This window comes from Pelophylax lessonae, assembly GCF_965119305.1.
Source record: "Pelophylax lessonae genome assembly, chromosome: 2".
In the NCBI taxonomy this organism is placed as follows: Eukaryota; Metazoa; Chordata; class Amphibia; order Anura; family Ranidae; genus Pelophylax; species Pelophylax lessonae.
The window spans coordinates 299,085,521-299,104,850 of record NC_138769.1 but is presented as its reverse complement, the minus strand read 5'-3'; the positions used below and the strand labels follow the sequence as shown (position 1 = coordinate 299,104,850).

Genomic DNA, 19,330 nt, shown 5'->3' with positions numbered 1-19,330 from the left:
CGCTTGGGTGTTAGAGCCGGTGGAAGACAGATGCAGCATAGGACGGATGCTGCATGCACCTAGGTAAGTATGATTCTAAAAAAAAAAAAAAATACCAAATTTCTCTTTTTTAAGATTATATGAGACTTTAGTGATAGGGTTAAGATCTGCTTTATATTATTTCTGTTTCCGTACAGGTTGTATAGACTTACACATTTGTGAATGTTACTGGTGGCTCTCTCACACAAAGCAACTCTTTAATTTTAAGCTTAGGTGTCATTGACCTTTCAATGTTACTTTTTTATTCTACTTTGCCCATATTGTGTGCTATTTTTACAGGTATATTTAAGATTGAAGACTCTGCTCAAGTTGCACGCCTCTGGGGAATTCGCAAAAACCGTCCAGCAATGAATTATGATAAACTGAGTCGCTCAATTCGACAATATTACAAAAAGGGAATTATCCGCAAGCCAGATGTATCACAGCGCCTTGTCTATCAATTTGTGCAGCCATTATAGAAGATGTCAATTTATATGGATCCAAAACGAAATACAGAAAGAGGAAAACACTGGATGATCCACACACTGGAATACAGCAGTCCCATTGTTTCAGAGTTTATATTTATTACAGAATAAATTTCTCTAGCAAGCCGATCAAGGCTTTTAGATCAGCAAAAACTCAATATTTGCTGAATGTTATGCTTCAAGAGACTTAAACCAGCACAAGAGACTTAGAATCCAGTACACTTTCCATTTACTCAGTTATCATCACTGCCTGCTTTCTTAGAGATACTCACTGATGTGAGACCTGCTGGACTCAGTGACCTTATAGGACAATAGGAGGTGGGTAGGGTAGGACAGAATGACCACAAAGCACTGTGAGCATACTATAAAAATAATACAAAACCAAATACATTAGCGCAAAACTTGACATGAATGTATGCTTTGGATCTGTACTACATGAAGTGGTAATTTTGTTAGATGAATTATTTATTGTAGCAGCATTACGCATAAATTGTACAATATACCGAATAAATCTCAGAACACATGATGCCACTATGGGTGCAAAAGTACAGGAGTATATATTGTATGTATATATCACTGTTAGGTAAAACTTACAGTTCTTTGTTGATAGACTGTTTTGCTGGATTATTCATGTGATCACTTTTTTGCATTTATTTTACATTTCAACCTAGCTCACAATACTGCCAAATAAACTGATTTTTATAGATATATTTTACCATTCATAGAAAAATGTATATTTGTACACATTTTTCTTTTTGCTTTCTTTTAGTGCTTCTTTGTGTCCTCCACAGTTTATCTACAAGTGACATATTAAATAATATTTGTACTTAACTGGTCAAATAATTATGTTTTGTGCTTCCTAGAGAATCTTTTTTAGTTGTGGTTCCCACAAGTGTGATTTGCCATGCAATTTGACAGTTCAAAATGACATGAAAAGTTGCACCCTATTGCCAGCAATGGAGCCGTTCAAATCATTGCGTTTCAAGTCACAGCGACTTTAAAAATGTTTCCTGCACTACATTTTTGAGATTTCATTGCAACTTGCATTGACTTCTGTTAAATGGAGTTGCAAGCAGCAGTGAAAATCAGTGAAATCGGAGGTACAAATCGCACTGATATGAGGCGCTAAAGTAGCGCAATTTCAAAGACGCAGTAGTATGGTGGTATTTGTAGCTGTATTATTGCCAGATACATTTCTATCACCTGTGAAATAAATACTGGATATGTAAAGTAAAACCAATAAATGCACACTCAGTGGCCACTTTGTATGGTGTTACACTTGTTACAAAAAAGTGCCAGATGTGGTGGTTGCAGCATTTCCTAAATTGCCTATAGGTCATGTACTGTATATAAATTATTACATCTAAAGCTTACAGTATGTCAAAGTGCAATACAGCATTCACCGTTATCAGTGGCCTTGTGCCCATTGGTATACTTAGCCTGTTTGCCAATCAGGCCCCTCTTCTATACGACAAAAAACATTTTATTAATAATTATAAAACAAAAGGCCAGTATATAAAATTTCAGAATACTTGCTGTTAGTATTTTTGTGAGCAATATTTGCTGGATAAAATGCCTTGTATGTGGTGGCTTGTTCTATCTACAGCACATGCAGAAAGGATTGTCATAGAGAGGCTTAGCCCCAGTTCACACTAATACGATGCAGGAAACGCTCAGGAGTCGCTGCGTTTCCCACATCGAATCACACCGCAAAGCAATTGCACTGTGTTAAGGCGATCTGCTGCAGGTGTCACTTACAAGGTAAGGACACTCCAAAAGTAGGTTGCAGAATGCAGTACGTTTGCCTGAATCAGATCAGATAGGTATAAATACCCATGCGATCTGACTCCAGCTTGGAAAAAAAAAGTTGCCTGCACCCTTTTCGTGCGGATGCAGTGCGATTTGACCCATACAAAATGGTGGGCTCAAATCACACCACACAGAATCGCATATGATTTGCACAGGAATGCGATGCGATTCCTGTGCGAAACACATGGGATGTGACAGTGTGAAACTGGGCCTAAATTGCTATTATAGTTTCAAAGGCAGAGATAGTAATCATTAATCCCTGACCCAAAACCTGAGGCTGAAGGCTGCCCCACATGACTTTAACTTTGGCTTATTTATGTTTAATTGGCTGAAATCTGAACCTTCGGTGCCCCTGTTGGCTTCACCTGGCTTGGCAAAAATCAGTTGCGCAATCGACTTATGTTTCAGGATCCACGTGGAAAATTGCCAGTTAAACAGCACCTGCATCCAATTAGATGAAAGCACTGTTTGGGTATTCTGTCAGAAAACAATAGCTGGCAGGGAAGATTTGTTCACACTGAGCAAAAGAAATCTTCTTGTGTATGGCTTACTTAACCAAACAAAGCAACAATATCATCACATAAGAGCCGGTTCACACTGAGGCGATCCGACTTTGAGGGGCGATCTGTGAAGTCGTGGTGCAGGGTCGGCGCGACTTGCAGGGACTTCACATAATGGAAGTCTATGCAAGTCGCTCCCAGGTCGCTCCAAAGTAGTACAGGACCCTTTTTCTAAGTCGGAGCGACTTGTGTCGCTCCTATTAGAACGGGTCCTGTACTACTCAATGGCGAGCGACTGACCGCGACTTGTCAGGCTGACAAGCCGCCTGACAAGTCGCGCTAGTCTGAATGGGCTCTAAAACTACAACAAGGTCATCACACAGCAAGCTAATGTTAATACATATAGTACAATAAAACAAACAATTCAGCCAAGCGCTCACTCCAAAGAGGAAGACTGGCGTGCTGCTCTCCTCAGTCAGGGAACTCCAAAATGGGTACATAAAAGAAAAGAAAAAGGAGGCGCAAACACCTAGTGCATTACCCGTGGTCACTGTTTTTAAACATTTTAATAAAATGCATAATCACAGACATGAAGATATTAAAATCGTGTTACAAATTCCCGTCACACATGAACTGGAACATGTCCTTGAAGATTGGACCGCTAACTCTTTTCGGGAGTCAAGCTCCCTTCCTCAGGGCTCTGGGATCCTGGAAACAAGACCATGTGCTAAAGCTTGTTGGCTAATTAACATTTTGCCTGTGAAGATTCCATCGTTGTGCTGCTTTTCCTTTGGATTACCATGAGCTATATGCTTTTTATTAGACTTGACTTTTTGTCTAATAAACAATGAATAGCATTACAGCTGAGGAATAATTTAAGCTGATATCAAGCTGTTCTTTAAAGCAACAGAATTGTGCCATAATCACCACTTTGCAACGTTGTTAAGAAAAATTAGGCACTACATAAAATAAATTAATATAAACTTTTTACAGCCCTTTATCCTTTAGCATGAGATTTTTTAAAAGTTATTGTAAGGTTGGTGTGGAGCAGTGGGTTAATATGCAGATCTATGTAACCTGTGATGTGCTTTTAAACTCTGTAGAATTAACACAAACCTTGAGCTGCCTACCAACCAACTTTGCAGGAATAAACATGATCACTGGAAGGGTTTAGTTACAGTTTTGGTATAGTCTGGGAACCTTCATTTTTTCTCCTGGGCCCTTTCTTCAAAATATACAGTAAAATGAAAAATCCAAAAAAACAGAGTGAGAACCTCACAATGGTTCAAGTAGGTAATCTGAAAAAGTCCATGAGAGAATAAAGAAACTAGTGATGATGGCCAGTACCTACCATTAAATTAAACATCTACTCTGGGTGGACTAATTGGTTTACATGTTGTCACTACTATGAAAAACATCATTTGACATACTGGCCAATTTGTACTACTGCACACCATATATTATAATATATATATATATATATATATATATATATATATATATATATATATATATATATATATATATATATATATATATATATTGTATATATACTGTATATATATATATATATATATATATATATATATACACACACACACAGTAGCTATTTGCTAGAACAATAAAGGTTGTGACCTTGGACCTCATTGTTTAGGGTCTTTACCACTCTATACCCTAACATTTCATCAACTAGACCAGGGATTCCCAAACTATGGCCCTCCAGTTGCTCAGGAACTACAATTCCCATCATGCCTAGTTATGAATGTGAATGTCAGAGTTTTACAAAGCCTCATGGGATGTGTAGTTCTGCAACAGCTGCGGGGCCGTAGTTTGGGAATCCCTAAACTAGTCCTATTTGATCCAAGTTTACCTGTACAGTTTGTGTACACCACCACAGCATCCTAGTATCACAATATACCAAGCACCTTGGTATATTGTGAGCTAGTGGTGTGTGGTGCCTCCCATCCTCACTGCTGTCATTGGTCTCAAAGTGATCCCAATGTACAGAGCACCTTTAAAGTATATATACCTTTAAAGTATATACACAATATACTAAGCACCTTTAAACTATATCTAAAACCAAGACTTTTTTCCAGCGCAAGTCGCTTTGTACATTGGGATCACTTTTAGACCAATGACAGCAATGAGGATGGGAGACACCACACACCACTAGCTCAGTCACCTGTGGAAAAATTTAAATTCAAAAGATACAAAAACACTTGTGTGAAAAAAATGGAAATATAGTACACCTTCTATTCTAAAACAGAAAATTGTTATCAGATACTTACCATAGTTTTCCTTTCCTGGCCTATCCTCACATCTGCAAACAATGGGTTAACGCCTCCTCTGGAATCCACAGGACCTCTTCCTAACTAAAAAAAAGACAGTCCCTCTCCAGCTGAAGGGTTCCATAACCTAGCCTGTGACGGGCTACTAGGGAGTCCTGTGCTGATGTGAGGATAGGCCAGAAAAGGAAAATTATGGTAAGTATCTGATAACAATCTTCTGTTTTCCTGGCCCTACCTCACCTTAGCACACAATATGATATAACTAGCTGAATAAATGGATAGGAGAGAACAGATGAAAAGAAACATTGACAATCAAGGAAAAGCTGGTAAAGGCAAAAAATGTATGTCTCTTGTCCCAAACTTTGCTAAACTTGCTGACCGCACGTCTAGCTTGTCAAGTCGAATGAAGACCGCATGAGAACTTAAAGCGTTTGTTACCCCAACACTTCATATTCCTGATATGTGCCTGCTGTACCATGTACTTGTATGAGAAAGTATCTTGTTATCTTTGTATTGCTTCTATTATGGGAAATCCCTGGTGTTCCTGCCAGTCCCTCTGCTTTCCTATTAAAAACTGACCACACTAAGCAGGACAAAACATCATGGTCAGTTATCTGGCTGTGCTGTAAACTCAGTATGCTCTCCTCCAATGATCAGACTTGTCCGGATTTGCCCCGCTGCACAGCCATTCCCAGGGAAGCTCAGTGTACTGCTGCTTCTTCTCCCCCAGCTCTTATGCGGCTGAGAGCAGAGGAAATGTGATCACTTATAAAAAATTGAAAAAAGTTATTTATAATGTTTTTTTTTTATATCTATACAAAACCGTTTTGCCTTTCATTTCTATTTTAAACGGAATGTGTTGTTTTACAAGATGATCATTTACAACCACTTTAAGCTAGCCATCTCATATACACTATATTAGCAAAAGTATTGGGACACCTACCTTTACACACATATGAACTTTAATGGCTGTCTTGTCTCGTGCCTGACCTCACTAATGCGCTTCTGGAAGAATGGTCAAACATTCCCATAGACACACTCCTAATCCTTGTGGACAGCCTTCCCAGAAGAGTTAAAGCTGTTATAGCCAACTCAATACTGGGCCAACTCAATATTGAGCCCTACGGACTGGGATACCATTAAAGTTCATGTGAGTGTAAAGATGTAAAGACAGGCGTCCCAATACTTTTGACAATATAGTGTATATCTTCCCCAAGGGAGAGGCAAATGGCTACATTGCAGAGCTCATTAATACCACACCTGTACAATATCTGTGCTGTTTAAGCAACATTGCCCTCGGCCTGGCACATAGGGCACCCAGTTTCAGGAAGGTTTACATCCAACATTCTGAGTCTTCCAACTTCAGGAGAAGGTGAACCTGGAGGGGTAGGTGTGGTAGGGGGATAACATTGAAAAGATTCTATGTAAAACATAAATTTTTTTGAACATTGCATACATAGTTTACAGTTTAAAACAGCAAGTTGGTTAACTATATTTGACATACAACAGCCTAGAGTACACATTATGTTGACAGAATCTTTCCATACATATATTTTGACATAGTCACATTACTAAAAAGTAGTGCATCATAAAAACTCAACGTGTTTTCGTAAAAAAAAACGTAATTTCTTCAGGCGTAAAAGCCACCCATATAAAATCTGTAAAAATGCATTTGAACACTCCCTACATTAGGGGATGCTCAACTGGCATCACTGATAAATAAAGCAGAAAACTTACAAACCAGCTTGATAACAAACGAATTGTTGTGGCACCTCCAAGTGGTGACGGCCACATAGTGTCTAGCCCGGGAGTTGTGGGAAGGGTCCAGAACACCCCACCAGGACGACCAAAAAGCCGCACAGGGGGTATATAGATTGAATGTGAAGACCCATTCCATCTATATATCTCCCTGTGCCGCTCTTTGGATATACTGTATGTTTGTGTCATGGCATGACAAGTATGAAAGTGATACTCTCCTCTTTACAAAAAGGATCCACCTGCCTTGATAGCAGGACATTGGAGAGAAGAATAGTTTTATGCACCGTACACACGCGTCGATAGTTGGCCGTGAATTTTCAGCCAACGCCCGATCGGCCGATTTTCGGCTTGTTAGTATGATGCTTTCGTCAACCGACTGACTTTTCGGCCGAATAAAATCTGATGTGCAGGCTATAAAATTTTTGTTGGCCGTCACCACAATGGCCGATTTTCCGTCAGTCAGTACAGATTTCGGCAGACAAAAATCTGATGAGCAAGACTGGGCATGCTCAGAGATGAAAAAAAACACACACGGAAAGTAAACCATCACATGACATCACTTCTGAAGTAGATTTTTGTTGGCCGAGAAAATTTGTGCGTAGTCTAGAGCACATTTCAACCAACACAACAACACTGGACAAAAGACGGCCAATAATCGTTGCGTGTGTACGAGGCATTTGAACATAAATTATTAGGATCCCTTTCCAACAGATCTGTTGGTAATCTCCATTTTTAATGGGACTATGAGGTTTTGGTTGACAATGAATTTTAGAGCACAAAAAAGAGTATATTTTAAACATGATGCAAAATTCATGTTTAATAAATGCATAATAGTCATTAGTTGAACACGCCTCAATGTCTTTTGAAATCTTGAAAAATAGCAAGAAAATGATCCCAATAAATGACTACTGACAGGCAGTTCTCTGCTTGTAAAGCACAAATAAACTGGTGTTGTGCATGTTTCCCTAAGAAGAGTTTGTCCCATGTGCACTGTCCCGGTTACATGCATGCTAGTGAGAACAATAATTCTTCAAGGGTCACGTTGTTCCTGATGGAACAATCAGAAGCCTTACATATGGGTACCCTAGGCAAGTACAACCATTACCTAAGTTTGTTTAACTTCTTATATTTATTTATAAGTCAGCAACCAATTCAACTGGCCATGGGCACCACGGCTGGACTGAAATTCTAAAAAAATCTGCCTATCCCGTTTTTGCACGCATACAGTATATTTAGCTATAATGTCATTCAATTACAGCTAAGACCAATGCTAGTGATTCTCATAACTTTTCAATGTAAAGTCTCAATCAAAGATACATTTTAAAAGAGAAGTCCGGCCATATTTTTTTTGGCCATACTTTTCTTGTGGATCAAAAAAGTACATTTACTTTTGCTCTCCTGTGACCCAGAATCAGCCAACAGTGGGCTATTCCCGATCGTCAGCTGATGTGGCAGAGCCTTTCCAGGCTCTGGAAGGATCCTGACCATACTGTCAGGATCCGCCCAGCTCGCTATAGCTGACATTGTGCGGCTGAGAGCTGAAGCCACCTCCTCTCCAGCCTGGTGCTCCAGTGAGAGAGACTGACAGCCACTGCTCTCCTCTCTGAGCAGAGCATTAACAGCGGCCCGTAGTCATGGGATCGCTCAGTTCTCAGTCCTAGAGCCAATGTGGGACAGCTGCAGCATCGCACCAATGCTGCAGCATAGGAGTGAGTTAGTAGGTTTGTTTTTTTATATACAGTGCATCCGGAAAGTATTCACAGTGCCTCACTTTTTCCACATTTTGTTATGTTACAACCTTATTCCAAAATGGAATAAATGTATAATATTCCTCCAAATTCTACAAAAAATATCCCATAATGACAACATGAAAGAGGTTTGTTTGAAATCTTTGCAAATATATTAAAAAAAAAAAAAATCACATGTACATTAGTATTCACAGCCTTTATGATGATACTCAAAATTGAGCTTAGGTACATCCTGTTTCCACTGATCATCCTTGAGATGTTTCTACAACTTTAATGGAGTCCACCTGTGGTAAATTCAGTTGACTGGACATGATTTGTAAAGGCACAGTACCTGTCTTTAAAAGGTCCTACAGTTAACAGTGCATGTCAGAGTGCAAACCAAGCCATGAAGTCCAAGAAATTGTCTGTAGACCTCCAAGACAGGATTGTATCGAGGGACACAGATCTGGGGAAGAGTACAAAAAAATGTCTTCAGCATTGAAGGTCCCAATGAGCACAGTGGCCTCTATCATCTGTAAATGGAAGAGGTTTGAAACCACCAGGACTCTTCCTAGAGTGGGCCACCCGGTCAAACTGATCGATCGGGGGAGAAGGGCCTTAGTCAGGGAGGTGACCAAGAACCTGATGGTCACTCTGACAGAGCTCCATCATTTCTCTGTGGAGAGAGGAGAACCTTCCAGAAGAACAAGCATCTCTGCAGCACTCCACCAATCAGGCCTGTAAGATAGAGTGGCCAGACAGAAGCCACTCCTCAGTAAAAGGCACATGACAACCCATCTGCAGTTTGCCAAAAGGCACCTGAAGTACTCTGAGACCATGAAAAACAAAATTCTCTGGTTTGATGAAACAAATATTGAACTCTTTTGCCTGAATGGCAAGCGTCGTGTCTGGTGGAAACCAAGCACTGTTCATCACCTGGCCAATACCGTTCCTACAGTGAACCATGGTGGTGGCAGCATTGTGTTGTGGGGATGTTTTTCAAGTGCAGGAACTGGGAGACTGGTCAGGATTGAGGGAAAGATAAATGCAGCAATGTACAGAGACATCCTTGATGAAAACCTGCTCCAGAGCGCTCTGGACCTAAGACTGGGGTGAAGGTTGATCTTCCAACAGGACAATGACCCTAAGCACACAGCCAAGAAAACATAGGAGTGACTATGAGACAACTCTGTAAATAGAGTGGCCCAGCCAGAGCCCAGACTTCAACCTGATTGAACATCTCTAGAGAGATCTGAAAATGGCTGTGCACCGACGTTCCCCATCCTACCTGATAGAGCTTGAGAGGTCCTGCAAAGAAGAATGGGAGAAACTGCCCAAAATCAGGTGTGCCAAGCTTGTAGCGTCATACTCAAAAAGACTTGAGGCTGTAATTGTTGCCAAAGGTACTTCAACAAAGTACTGAGCAAAGGCTGTGAATACTTGTGATTTTTTCATTTTTTATTTTCAATAAGTTTGCAAAGATTTCAAACAAACTTCTTTCAAGTTGTCATTATGGGGGTATTGTTTGTAGAATTTTGAGGAAAATTATGAATTGAATCCATTTTGGAATAAGGCTGTAACATAACAAAATGTGGAAAAAGTGAAGCGCTGTGAATACTATCTGGATGCACTGTACCCCAGACTTCTCCTTTAAATACCCAATCCAGTTATTTCTCCAGAATTTCATATCCCTTGTGAAAGTTGCATGGTATATGGTCTCATTAATTAAAAGGCTTTCTGTAAATCTCTGTCATTCATGCCATATCTAATCTCCGGGAACACTTTTTCTTACACAATATACTTTTACTCATTGCAAAGTTAACAAGGTTTATGTACTTACTAATATTAGTATTAATGAAATGAGCCTGGTTATCAGTGTGTGTGAAAGCATTATCGTCTCTCCGGACGCTGAGATTTTGTGAGGTTGTGGGTGTAATGCTGCACTATTCAGGTTCCCACGATGTCGTATAATCACAATGTGAACACACAGAGCTTGTTTGCAGACTAATGCAGCCCTATTGTATATAGGCTCCACCCTGTAGCAGTCTTCTCACGCTGATGAAAGTGGGGGGGTTGTTAAAATAAAGTAACTAAACTATGTATTACATTAATTACATCCATCTAAGTGCAATGTGTAAACAAAGCTCACCACACAGATTAAAAATGTATCACTATAAAAGTCAGTTGACAAGCGCTATTATGAAGAAAAATTTTGTTGAGCCAGGTTAAACCTGATTATACAGTATTTATTGCACATACACTTTTTTTGCAAACTGTGATTGATATGTTTATTAAGGTTTTATTAAAAAAAAAACAACAGACAGCAATAAAGCAGTTGCAACTGCAATCAAAAACTCAGCAGTAGCTCCAGGTCTCATTCACAAATTATATGCATTGAATGGAATACATCTTTAGCATTGAAGTCCGATTTTGGCATTCGGTAAAAGCATATCAACGTATAGCAGATCACTCAGCCATGCAAAAAAAAGATTGGTAATAGTGACATTATAGACTGTCCTCCGGAGCCCAACAAGGTAAGGTAACAAGAAAAACGAGGCAACAAGGTAAGCAGGCTGGACACCCACCTGTTCTAGATTTTGTCGAAAAGAAGAGGGCATTTTCGTGGTTCAAAGGTGAGTTTATATAGAGGTGGCTATTGTTGACCAATTGGAGCCAGGTGGCTATGCTAGGTCCCGAGGTTCCCTTCCAGGTCAGGAGGATAGCCTTTTTAGCAAAAAAGCACAGACTACAGTCAGGTCCATAAATATTGGGACATCGGCACAATTCTGATCTTTTTGGCTCTATACACCACCACAATCTATTTGAAATGAAACAAACAAGATGCACTTTAACTGCAGACTTTCAGCTTAAATTTGAGGGTATTTACATCCAAATCAGGTGAACGGTGTAGGAATTACAACGGTTTGTATATGTGCCTCCCACTTTTTAAGGGACCAAAAGTAATGGGACAATTGGCTGCTCAGCTGTTCCATGGCCAGGTGTGTGTTATTCCCTCATTATCCCATTTACAAGGAGCAGATAAAAGGTCCAGAGTTAATTTCAAGTGTGCTATTTACATTTGCAATCTGTTGCTGTCAATTCTCAATATGAGATCCAAAGAGCTGTCACTATCAGTGAAGCAAGCCATCATTAGGCTGAAAAAACAAAACAAACCCATCAGAGAGATAGGGAAAACATTAGGTGTGGCCAAATCAACTATTTGGAACATCCTTAAAAAGAAAGAACGCACCGGTGAGCTCAGCAACACCAAAAGACCCGGAAGACCACAGAAAACAACTGTAGTGGATGACCAAAGAATTCTTTCCCTGGTGAAGAAAACACCCTTCACAACAGTTGGCCAGATCAAGAACACTCTCCAGGAGGTAGGTGTATGTGTGTCAAAGTCAACAATCAAGAGAAGACTTCACCAGAGTGAATACAGAGGGTTCACCACAAGATGTAAACCATTGGTGAGCCTCAAAAACAGGAAGGCCTGATTAGAGTTTGCAAAACAACATCTAAAAAAGCCTTTACAGTTCTGGAACAACATCCTATGGACAGATGAGACCAAGATCAACTTGTATCAGAGTGATGGGAAGAGAAGAGTATGGAGAAGGAAAGGAACTGCTCATGATCCAAAGCATACCACCTCATCAGTGAAGCATGGTGGTGGTAGTGTCAAGGCGTGGGCATGTATGGCTGCCAATGGAACTGGTTCTCTTGTATTTATTGATGATGTGACTGCTGACAAAAGCAGCAGGATGAATTCTGAAGTGTTTCCGGCAATATTATCTGCTCATATTCAGCCAAATACTTCAGAACTCATTGGACGGCGCTTCACAGTGCAGGTGGACAATGACTCGAAGCATACTGCGAAAGCAACCAAAGAGATTTTTAAGGGAAAGAAGTGGAATGTTATGCAATGGCCAAGTCAATCACCTGACCTGAATCCAATTGAGCATGCATTTCACTTGCTGAAGACAAAACTGAAGGGAAAATGCCCCAAGAACAAGCAGAAACTGAAGACAGTTGCAGTAGAAGCCTGGCAGAGCATCACCAGGGATGAAACCCAGCGTCTGGTGATGTCTATGCGTTCCAGACTTCAGGCTGTAATTGACTGCAAAGGATTTGCAACCAAGTATTAAAAAATGAAAGTTTGATTTATGATTGTTAATCTGTCCCATTACTTTTGATCCCTTAAAAAGTAGGAGGCACATATACAAACTGTTGTAATTCACCTGATTTGGATGTAAATGCCCTCAAATTAAAGCTGAAAGTCTGCAGTTAAAGCACATCTTGTTTGTTTCATTTCAAATCCATTGTGGTGGTGTAGAGAGCCAAAAAGATTAGAATTGTGTTGATGTCACAATATTTATGGACCTGACTGTATATAACAATTGTTTAGTGTATTTGGAGACCATTAGATCACCAAAGATACCCAGTAGACAATTTTTAGGATGTGTCAAACTGTGTTTGTAATCAGCATGTATTAAACGTGTAACAAAGGATTCATTCTAAATCCCGATGCACAGACAGTGAAAGAACAAATGGTGAAATTGAAGAAAATGGAATGACCAATCACAGCATTTTAAATTTTAATAAAGAGTATGATTGATACTTTTTTGAGCCAATTAACACTGGAGGATTATTGGTGCTTTTATGGTCACCACTAAGGCCCCATTCACATCTTAGGGCAGCGTTCCTGTACATGTTTTTTTTTTTTCAAACTTCCCCATGCATCCATGTCTCTATGCTTTATTTTGTTGAGAAATCATTTTGAAAAACAACACCTAGCATTTCTGGCCGTGGCCATCTGTCAAGGTCTTACCTTGCCTTCCTGTTGGCAGCCATCTTGAACATGTGCAGACTGCTGTCTCTTATAACTCTGTTTGCATCATCACTTGTCTGCTGCATGGGCGTCGCTCAGTGATGATGTTGCACACCTGACTATGTATATCACCTGATGGCTTTCAGACCTCGCCCTTGTGTTTGTGCTCCAAGGTGCATCACTGCTAGCAGTCCACTGGTCTCTGTGGTTTCTCCGACAACCTTGGCTGACGACCTTCCTGGCTCTGGATTCCGCATCGGCAGATGACCCCGCATCAGATGACGACTCGGCTTCGGCAGACTACCCGCTTCTGGACTCTATCTCGGATTAGATGACTACCCGCTTCTGAACTTGACCCCGGCTGTTCTTGATTTTGCTCCTCTCTCTTGCTGTGCAATTATTACTGTTGCATAAATAAATTGCTTTATTTTACTTGCATCTTTGTGTGGTCTGGTTTCCTTGTACCCTGACACCATCTTGAGTAAGGGCAAATGATTCATGTAGCATTTATTTCCTGCCCTCAGCTCAATTATGCATGCAGGAGAGTGTATTGAGCTGTGAAAACCCCTCCCCCCCCCCCTCCTGAAGACTCCTGGGATGTATGACATTATTTGCCTAGACATGGAAACCAGGAAGTAACTGAATAAATGTAAAAAAAAAAAAAGTTTAAAACAAGTAAATATGATATACTTTCCTATCTATTTACTAATGCCAGCAGCATGAGGATTAAAGAAAATCTATATTGATTGGGAAGGTGAAGTTCCACTTTAATGTGTGCAGCCTCAAACCTGGGCACTCCACATACCTCAGTAAATGTAAACATCCATGTCAACAATACCAAACAATATTCAACATACGACCAGCTGCTGCCAATACCATTTATTGACGACGTAGTCCAAAGGAGGTCTCAACCATGAATCATCAAGACTTTAACCACTTTACCACCGGAGGATTTTCCTGCTTTACGTCCAGGCCACTTTTTGCAACTTGGCACTGTGCGACCTTAACTGACAATTGCACGGTTATGCAACGCCGAACCCAAACTAAATTTATGTCCTTTTTTTCCCACAAACAGAGCTTTCTTTTGGTCATCTCTGTGCTTTTAATTTTTTGCGATATTAATAAAAAAAATAGCGACAATTTTGAAAAAATAACAATATTTTTATTTTTTTCCAAAAAGTCTTGCTACAATATTTTTCTACTTTGACAGTTAAAAAACATCCAATATATTCAATGTTTGTCATATATTTAGGCCAAAATGTATTTAGCTACATGTCTTTGACAAAAAAATTCTCAATGAGCGTATTTTTAACCGCTTTAAGACCGGAAGATTTTACCCCATTCCTGACCAGGCCATATTTTGCGATTCGGCACTGTGTTACTTTAACGGACAATTCTGCGGTCGTGCGACGCTGTACCCAAATTAAATTTATGTCTCCACAAAACAAGCTTTCTTTTGGTGGTATTTGATCACCTGTGCGATTTTTACTTTTTGCACTATAAACAAAAAAAGAGCGAAAATTTTGAAAAAATAAAAATATTTTTCACATTTTTTTATTTGAAATCCCCCCCCCCCCCCTCAAAAAATGTAAAAATCAATTTTTTTTAACATTTTAGGCCAATTTGTTTTCTGCTACATATGTTTGGTAAAAAAAAAAAAACCGCAATAAGCGTATTTTGATTGGTTTGCGCAAAAGTTATCGCAGCTACTAACTACGGGAAAGATTTATGTAATTTTTATTGTTTTTTTTTAACTAGTAATGGCGGCGATCTGTGATTTTTTTTTTGCGGGACTGCGACATTGCGGCGGACAGATCGGACCCTTGACTGACATTTTTGACACTTTTGGGGGTACCAGTGACATTGCTACAGTAATCAGTGCTATAAATATGCACTGTTACTGTAATAATGACACTGGCAGGGAAGGGGTTAACTTTATTGGTGATCAAGGGGTTAAATGTATGCCTGGTGCTTATGACGTGTGTGGGGGGGAGGGGATTGTGTGACACAGGCACAGATCGCAGGTTCAGCTATGCTGAATCCTGTAATCTGTCCCTGCCTGTCACATAAGCAGGCGGATTTCCTCACTCGATCCCCGAAGATCGGGGAAGAGCGGCGGTGATCACTGCCTCTCCTCCCCTGGCCCGACTCCCGCTGTGTCTGAATACAGCGGGAGCGAGCCTCCGGCGGCGCGCGTGCACCGCCCAGAAGGGGAGGAGTCCAGCGATGTAGGTCTACGTCGCTGGATGGAATCGAGCCACTTTGCCGCAGTACCCTCAATGTGAGCGGTCGGCAAGTGGTTAAACATCAATTTATGTATTACGATAATCTGTAACAACCTTTTTTTTCATATGTAGTGATACTAATAAGATCTCCAGAAGGAAATTACTAAATCTACGTATAAGTCTGAAATGGGAGGGAAGGGTACAAAAATATGTACAATGAGAGATAACAAGCCCTTCATATTCCCAAATGCACCCTGTTCCCCATCATGAGACAATGTATTCAATATGGGCTAGCAGGAAAAAGAAAACTCTGTCCGCTGCTATATTTGAATATACCATGGTCGATAAATTACGCCTCCATACTACATTCACTACAGACCTGTATAACACTGTAATCCTATCCCCCCCACCAATGCTGAGACAAGGCCATCCAGCGCCCGGGGCAAAGATGCCAAACTGCGCTCCCCCCTCCCTTAGGGTTAGGGTCAGGGCGCCCACATCCCTGCAATAAACCATTGCACCCTGGGCAGCCATCCCTTTTGCCTACCCCTTGTCCTGGCCTTGCCCCCCAGCCCCTCTATTAGAAAGAGAAAGCAGGAAAGTCATTATGCATATATATATATGTAGACAAAGGGAGAGAGAGCCCATCTAATGCCTACTTACCTGGTAACTGGCTGATAAAGAGATGGTCGGTAGCCGCCTGGTCGGTAAGCTGGTAAGAAAGGAAAGGGGAAGCCCCCCTGTTTCTTCCTTCCCTGTCAGCATATTTGTGTGGCTATGATGCAACACAGTTCGCCCAGGTCTATAAATAGGGGGGAAGCAGGGAGGGAGGAGGCGCCATGCCAAATACTGGGTGTATATCAGTACATCCAAGATTACACCCTACCAGCTACAAGCGCTTGGAATGCCATTACCAATTAATGGCATCGCAAGCGTAACGTGCAGTTACCAATAAATGCTTGACAAAACGCATACTTTCTGTGGCTTTGTCACATGTTCCAGAAAAGCCCAGGTACGAATGCAGCCTAAAGCACCCACAGTTTTGTGCGTATTACAATATTATTAAACCAAACTAATTGTTACAAAAAAACATTCACTGGGACTCAAAATATCAGAACAGAACTAAACGATACAAATAAAACACAATGTCTCAGAATTATACCATATCTACATAATAGAAAAAATGGTGCCTTAAAACTATGCCCGGGCTCGGGATCAGAATGAGGCCTACAGCTCCATGATCAGGCGAGAGGAGACCCCTTTTTCTTTACCTGGGAGAGGTAACAGGAAAACCCTCCCCAGGCTTTCAAGGATGCAAAGATGGATGCAAAGCAAAGTAGCCATGGAGTATGGCTATGATTATCCATACGCTCGCAGGGAGGTTATGTCGAACATTGAGGCAAAGATAGAGTTTTGGTGCGATGAACCAATCTGGGACTTTCTTTTTGTTCCCAAGCCCTTTCGGGATTCAACAAGAACTGACCCTTGGGACAAATTTAGTGCTGTAAAGACTCAGTGACTGTATGGACGTTTCATATACAGTACATTGACCAGGTGGAGGTTCGTCGTCCAGATGGGTCGGGCTAGGCTTGTTCGATGCGGGTTCGGGACAGCCAGGAAGCCTTTGTCAGGGTCCCCCACCATTTACTTTCTGCTATAAAACATTCCCAATAAAAAAAAAAAAAAAATTATCAGTTTAGGCCAATTTGTATTCTGTTACATATTTTTGGTAAAAAAAAATCCCAAAAAGCGCATTTTACTTGGTTTGCGCAAAAGTTATCACGTATAAAAACTATGGGATAGATTTTTGGACTTTTTATTATTATTTTTTTTTATTAGTAATGGCGGTGATCAGTGATTTTTAGCGGGACTGCAACATTCTTCACTCTTGGTGTTAATAATAGTGGTAATATTATTGTATTACGCACAGAGCAGCGCCAAAACCAATTTATTGTAAAAAAGTTCCACATCAGACACTACCTTGGTAGTCAGTTTAAGTGGGGGCAGCAGATCTACTCAAATTTTTTTGTTTGTATTTATTATCCATAGCGGGGATTACACACCTTCAAATAATAATGTATGTAATTTTTTTCCCACAAATAGAGCTTTCTGTTGGTGGTAGCTGATCACCTCTGCATTTTTTGATTTTTGTGCTATAAACAAAAAAAAAAAAAACTATTTAGATTTAAAAAAAAAAAAAAAAAACAATACTTTTTACATTCTGCTATAAAATATATCAAATTAAAAAATGTAAAAAATCGAATTTCTTCATCAATTTAGGCCAAGATGTATTCTGCTACATATTTTTGGTAAAAAAAAATCCCAATAAGTGTCTACCAGCTATGGGATATATTTATGGAATATTTATTTATTTATTTATTTATTTATTTATTTTTAGTAGCAATGGCAGCGATCAGTGACTTATACCAGGACTGAGATATTGCAGCAGACAAATCTGACACTTTTTTGGAACCAGTGACACTAATGCAATGATCAGTGCTAAAAATATGCACTGTCACTGTACTGACACTGGCTTGGAAGGGGTTAACATCAGGGGCGATCAGCTGTGGTCCTAGCAAGTGTTTGTGTACAGTGTGGGAGGTGCTTTTACTAGGGGAAGGCATGGATCCATGTACTTCTTCCAGGAACACAGAATCCATGCCTTCCCCACTGACAGAACAGCAATCTGCCTTGTTTACAAAGGCAGACTGCGGCCTTTCTGTGGAACGACCGATTGGCGGATACCAGCAGACACCAAGTCCACGGTACCCACTGGTCTGTTTAAACCTGCCTACCTTGGAGTCCACCCAGGCCTGAAAAAAAAAAAAAAAAAACGGAAAAGGACTTTTTTTTTCGGACCCAAACGGATCTGCTCTTGGATTCCCTGCTAAATGGAGTGGAGCTGCTCTTTATGAAAGAACCCTTAAGCCTTGTACACACTAGCACTTTTTTTTTTTTTTTTTCATTCAACCTAGCAGGACAGAAAGAAAAAAAACTGACAGCTCAGGGGGAGCCACTGTACTAACTATCCAATGTTAGTGTAGCACAATTCCCAGCCGTTTCGCTGGATATGGGTCCCCCTGGGTTACCGCTAACAACAACAGCACATTAAACCATGTTTCTCCAAGTGTGAGCACTGAGACAATGACCAGTCCAGTATCTTTGGGTTTTTGAAATATTTAGGAACTTGGATGGGAGATGGGATGAGTGGGATACTCCTTTAACTCAACTATGCACAATTTTGCGGAGACACTTAAGAAGTACTGTTTGACTCTGGCTTGACGCTGGCTGAATGCCCGCCAACGCTGACTTGATGATGGTTAACGCTGCCCGGATGCCGGTTAACGCTGAACTATTCTTGTAACTGAGCTTCAACTAAAGAAATCCTCTGGTAGTTGCCTTCCTTCCTGAGGAAGCTACTTGTACACTTTTGCTGCACTGCTGAATGCTTCAAGGCCCACACTGGCGCCCCCTTTCAATCCCTTATCTTCAGGGCTTAAACACTTGGCACCATCTTTCTATGCCACGGCTCAAGAGCAAAAGTGCGCGATTACTTCACCCTTTGGTGGAGAACCTGCTGGGCAGAGCCGGGAACAGATCCAGAAGCTGAGTCAAACATTCGTATGGGATACTGGTATACAAATGGTGCCCGATGGAGGACTGGCGCTGTGCACAGGAGGAGGTGTGCAGTA

At 40.6% G+C, this 19,330-nt stretch overlaps 1 protein-coding gene across 2 annotated transcripts in view; it reads left to right on the top strand.

Moving 5' to 3' along the window:
- SPDEF (SAM pointed domain containing ETS transcription factor) overlaps positions 1-1,267 on the top strand; it is a 34,554-nt gene extending 33,287 nt beyond the window's left edge. The window contains exon 6 of one of the 2 annotated variants that reach the window (XM_082246297.1): positions 319-1,267. In XM_082246297.1, coding sequence (XP_082102423.1) covers positions 319-497 — 179 coding nt within the window. In that variant the 3' untranslated portion in view covers positions 498-1,267. The remainder of the gene's footprint in view (positions 1-318) is intronic. The other variant, XM_082246296.1, reaches the window with a different exon arrangement.
- Positions 1,268-19,330: the final 18,063 nt, after the last annotated feature.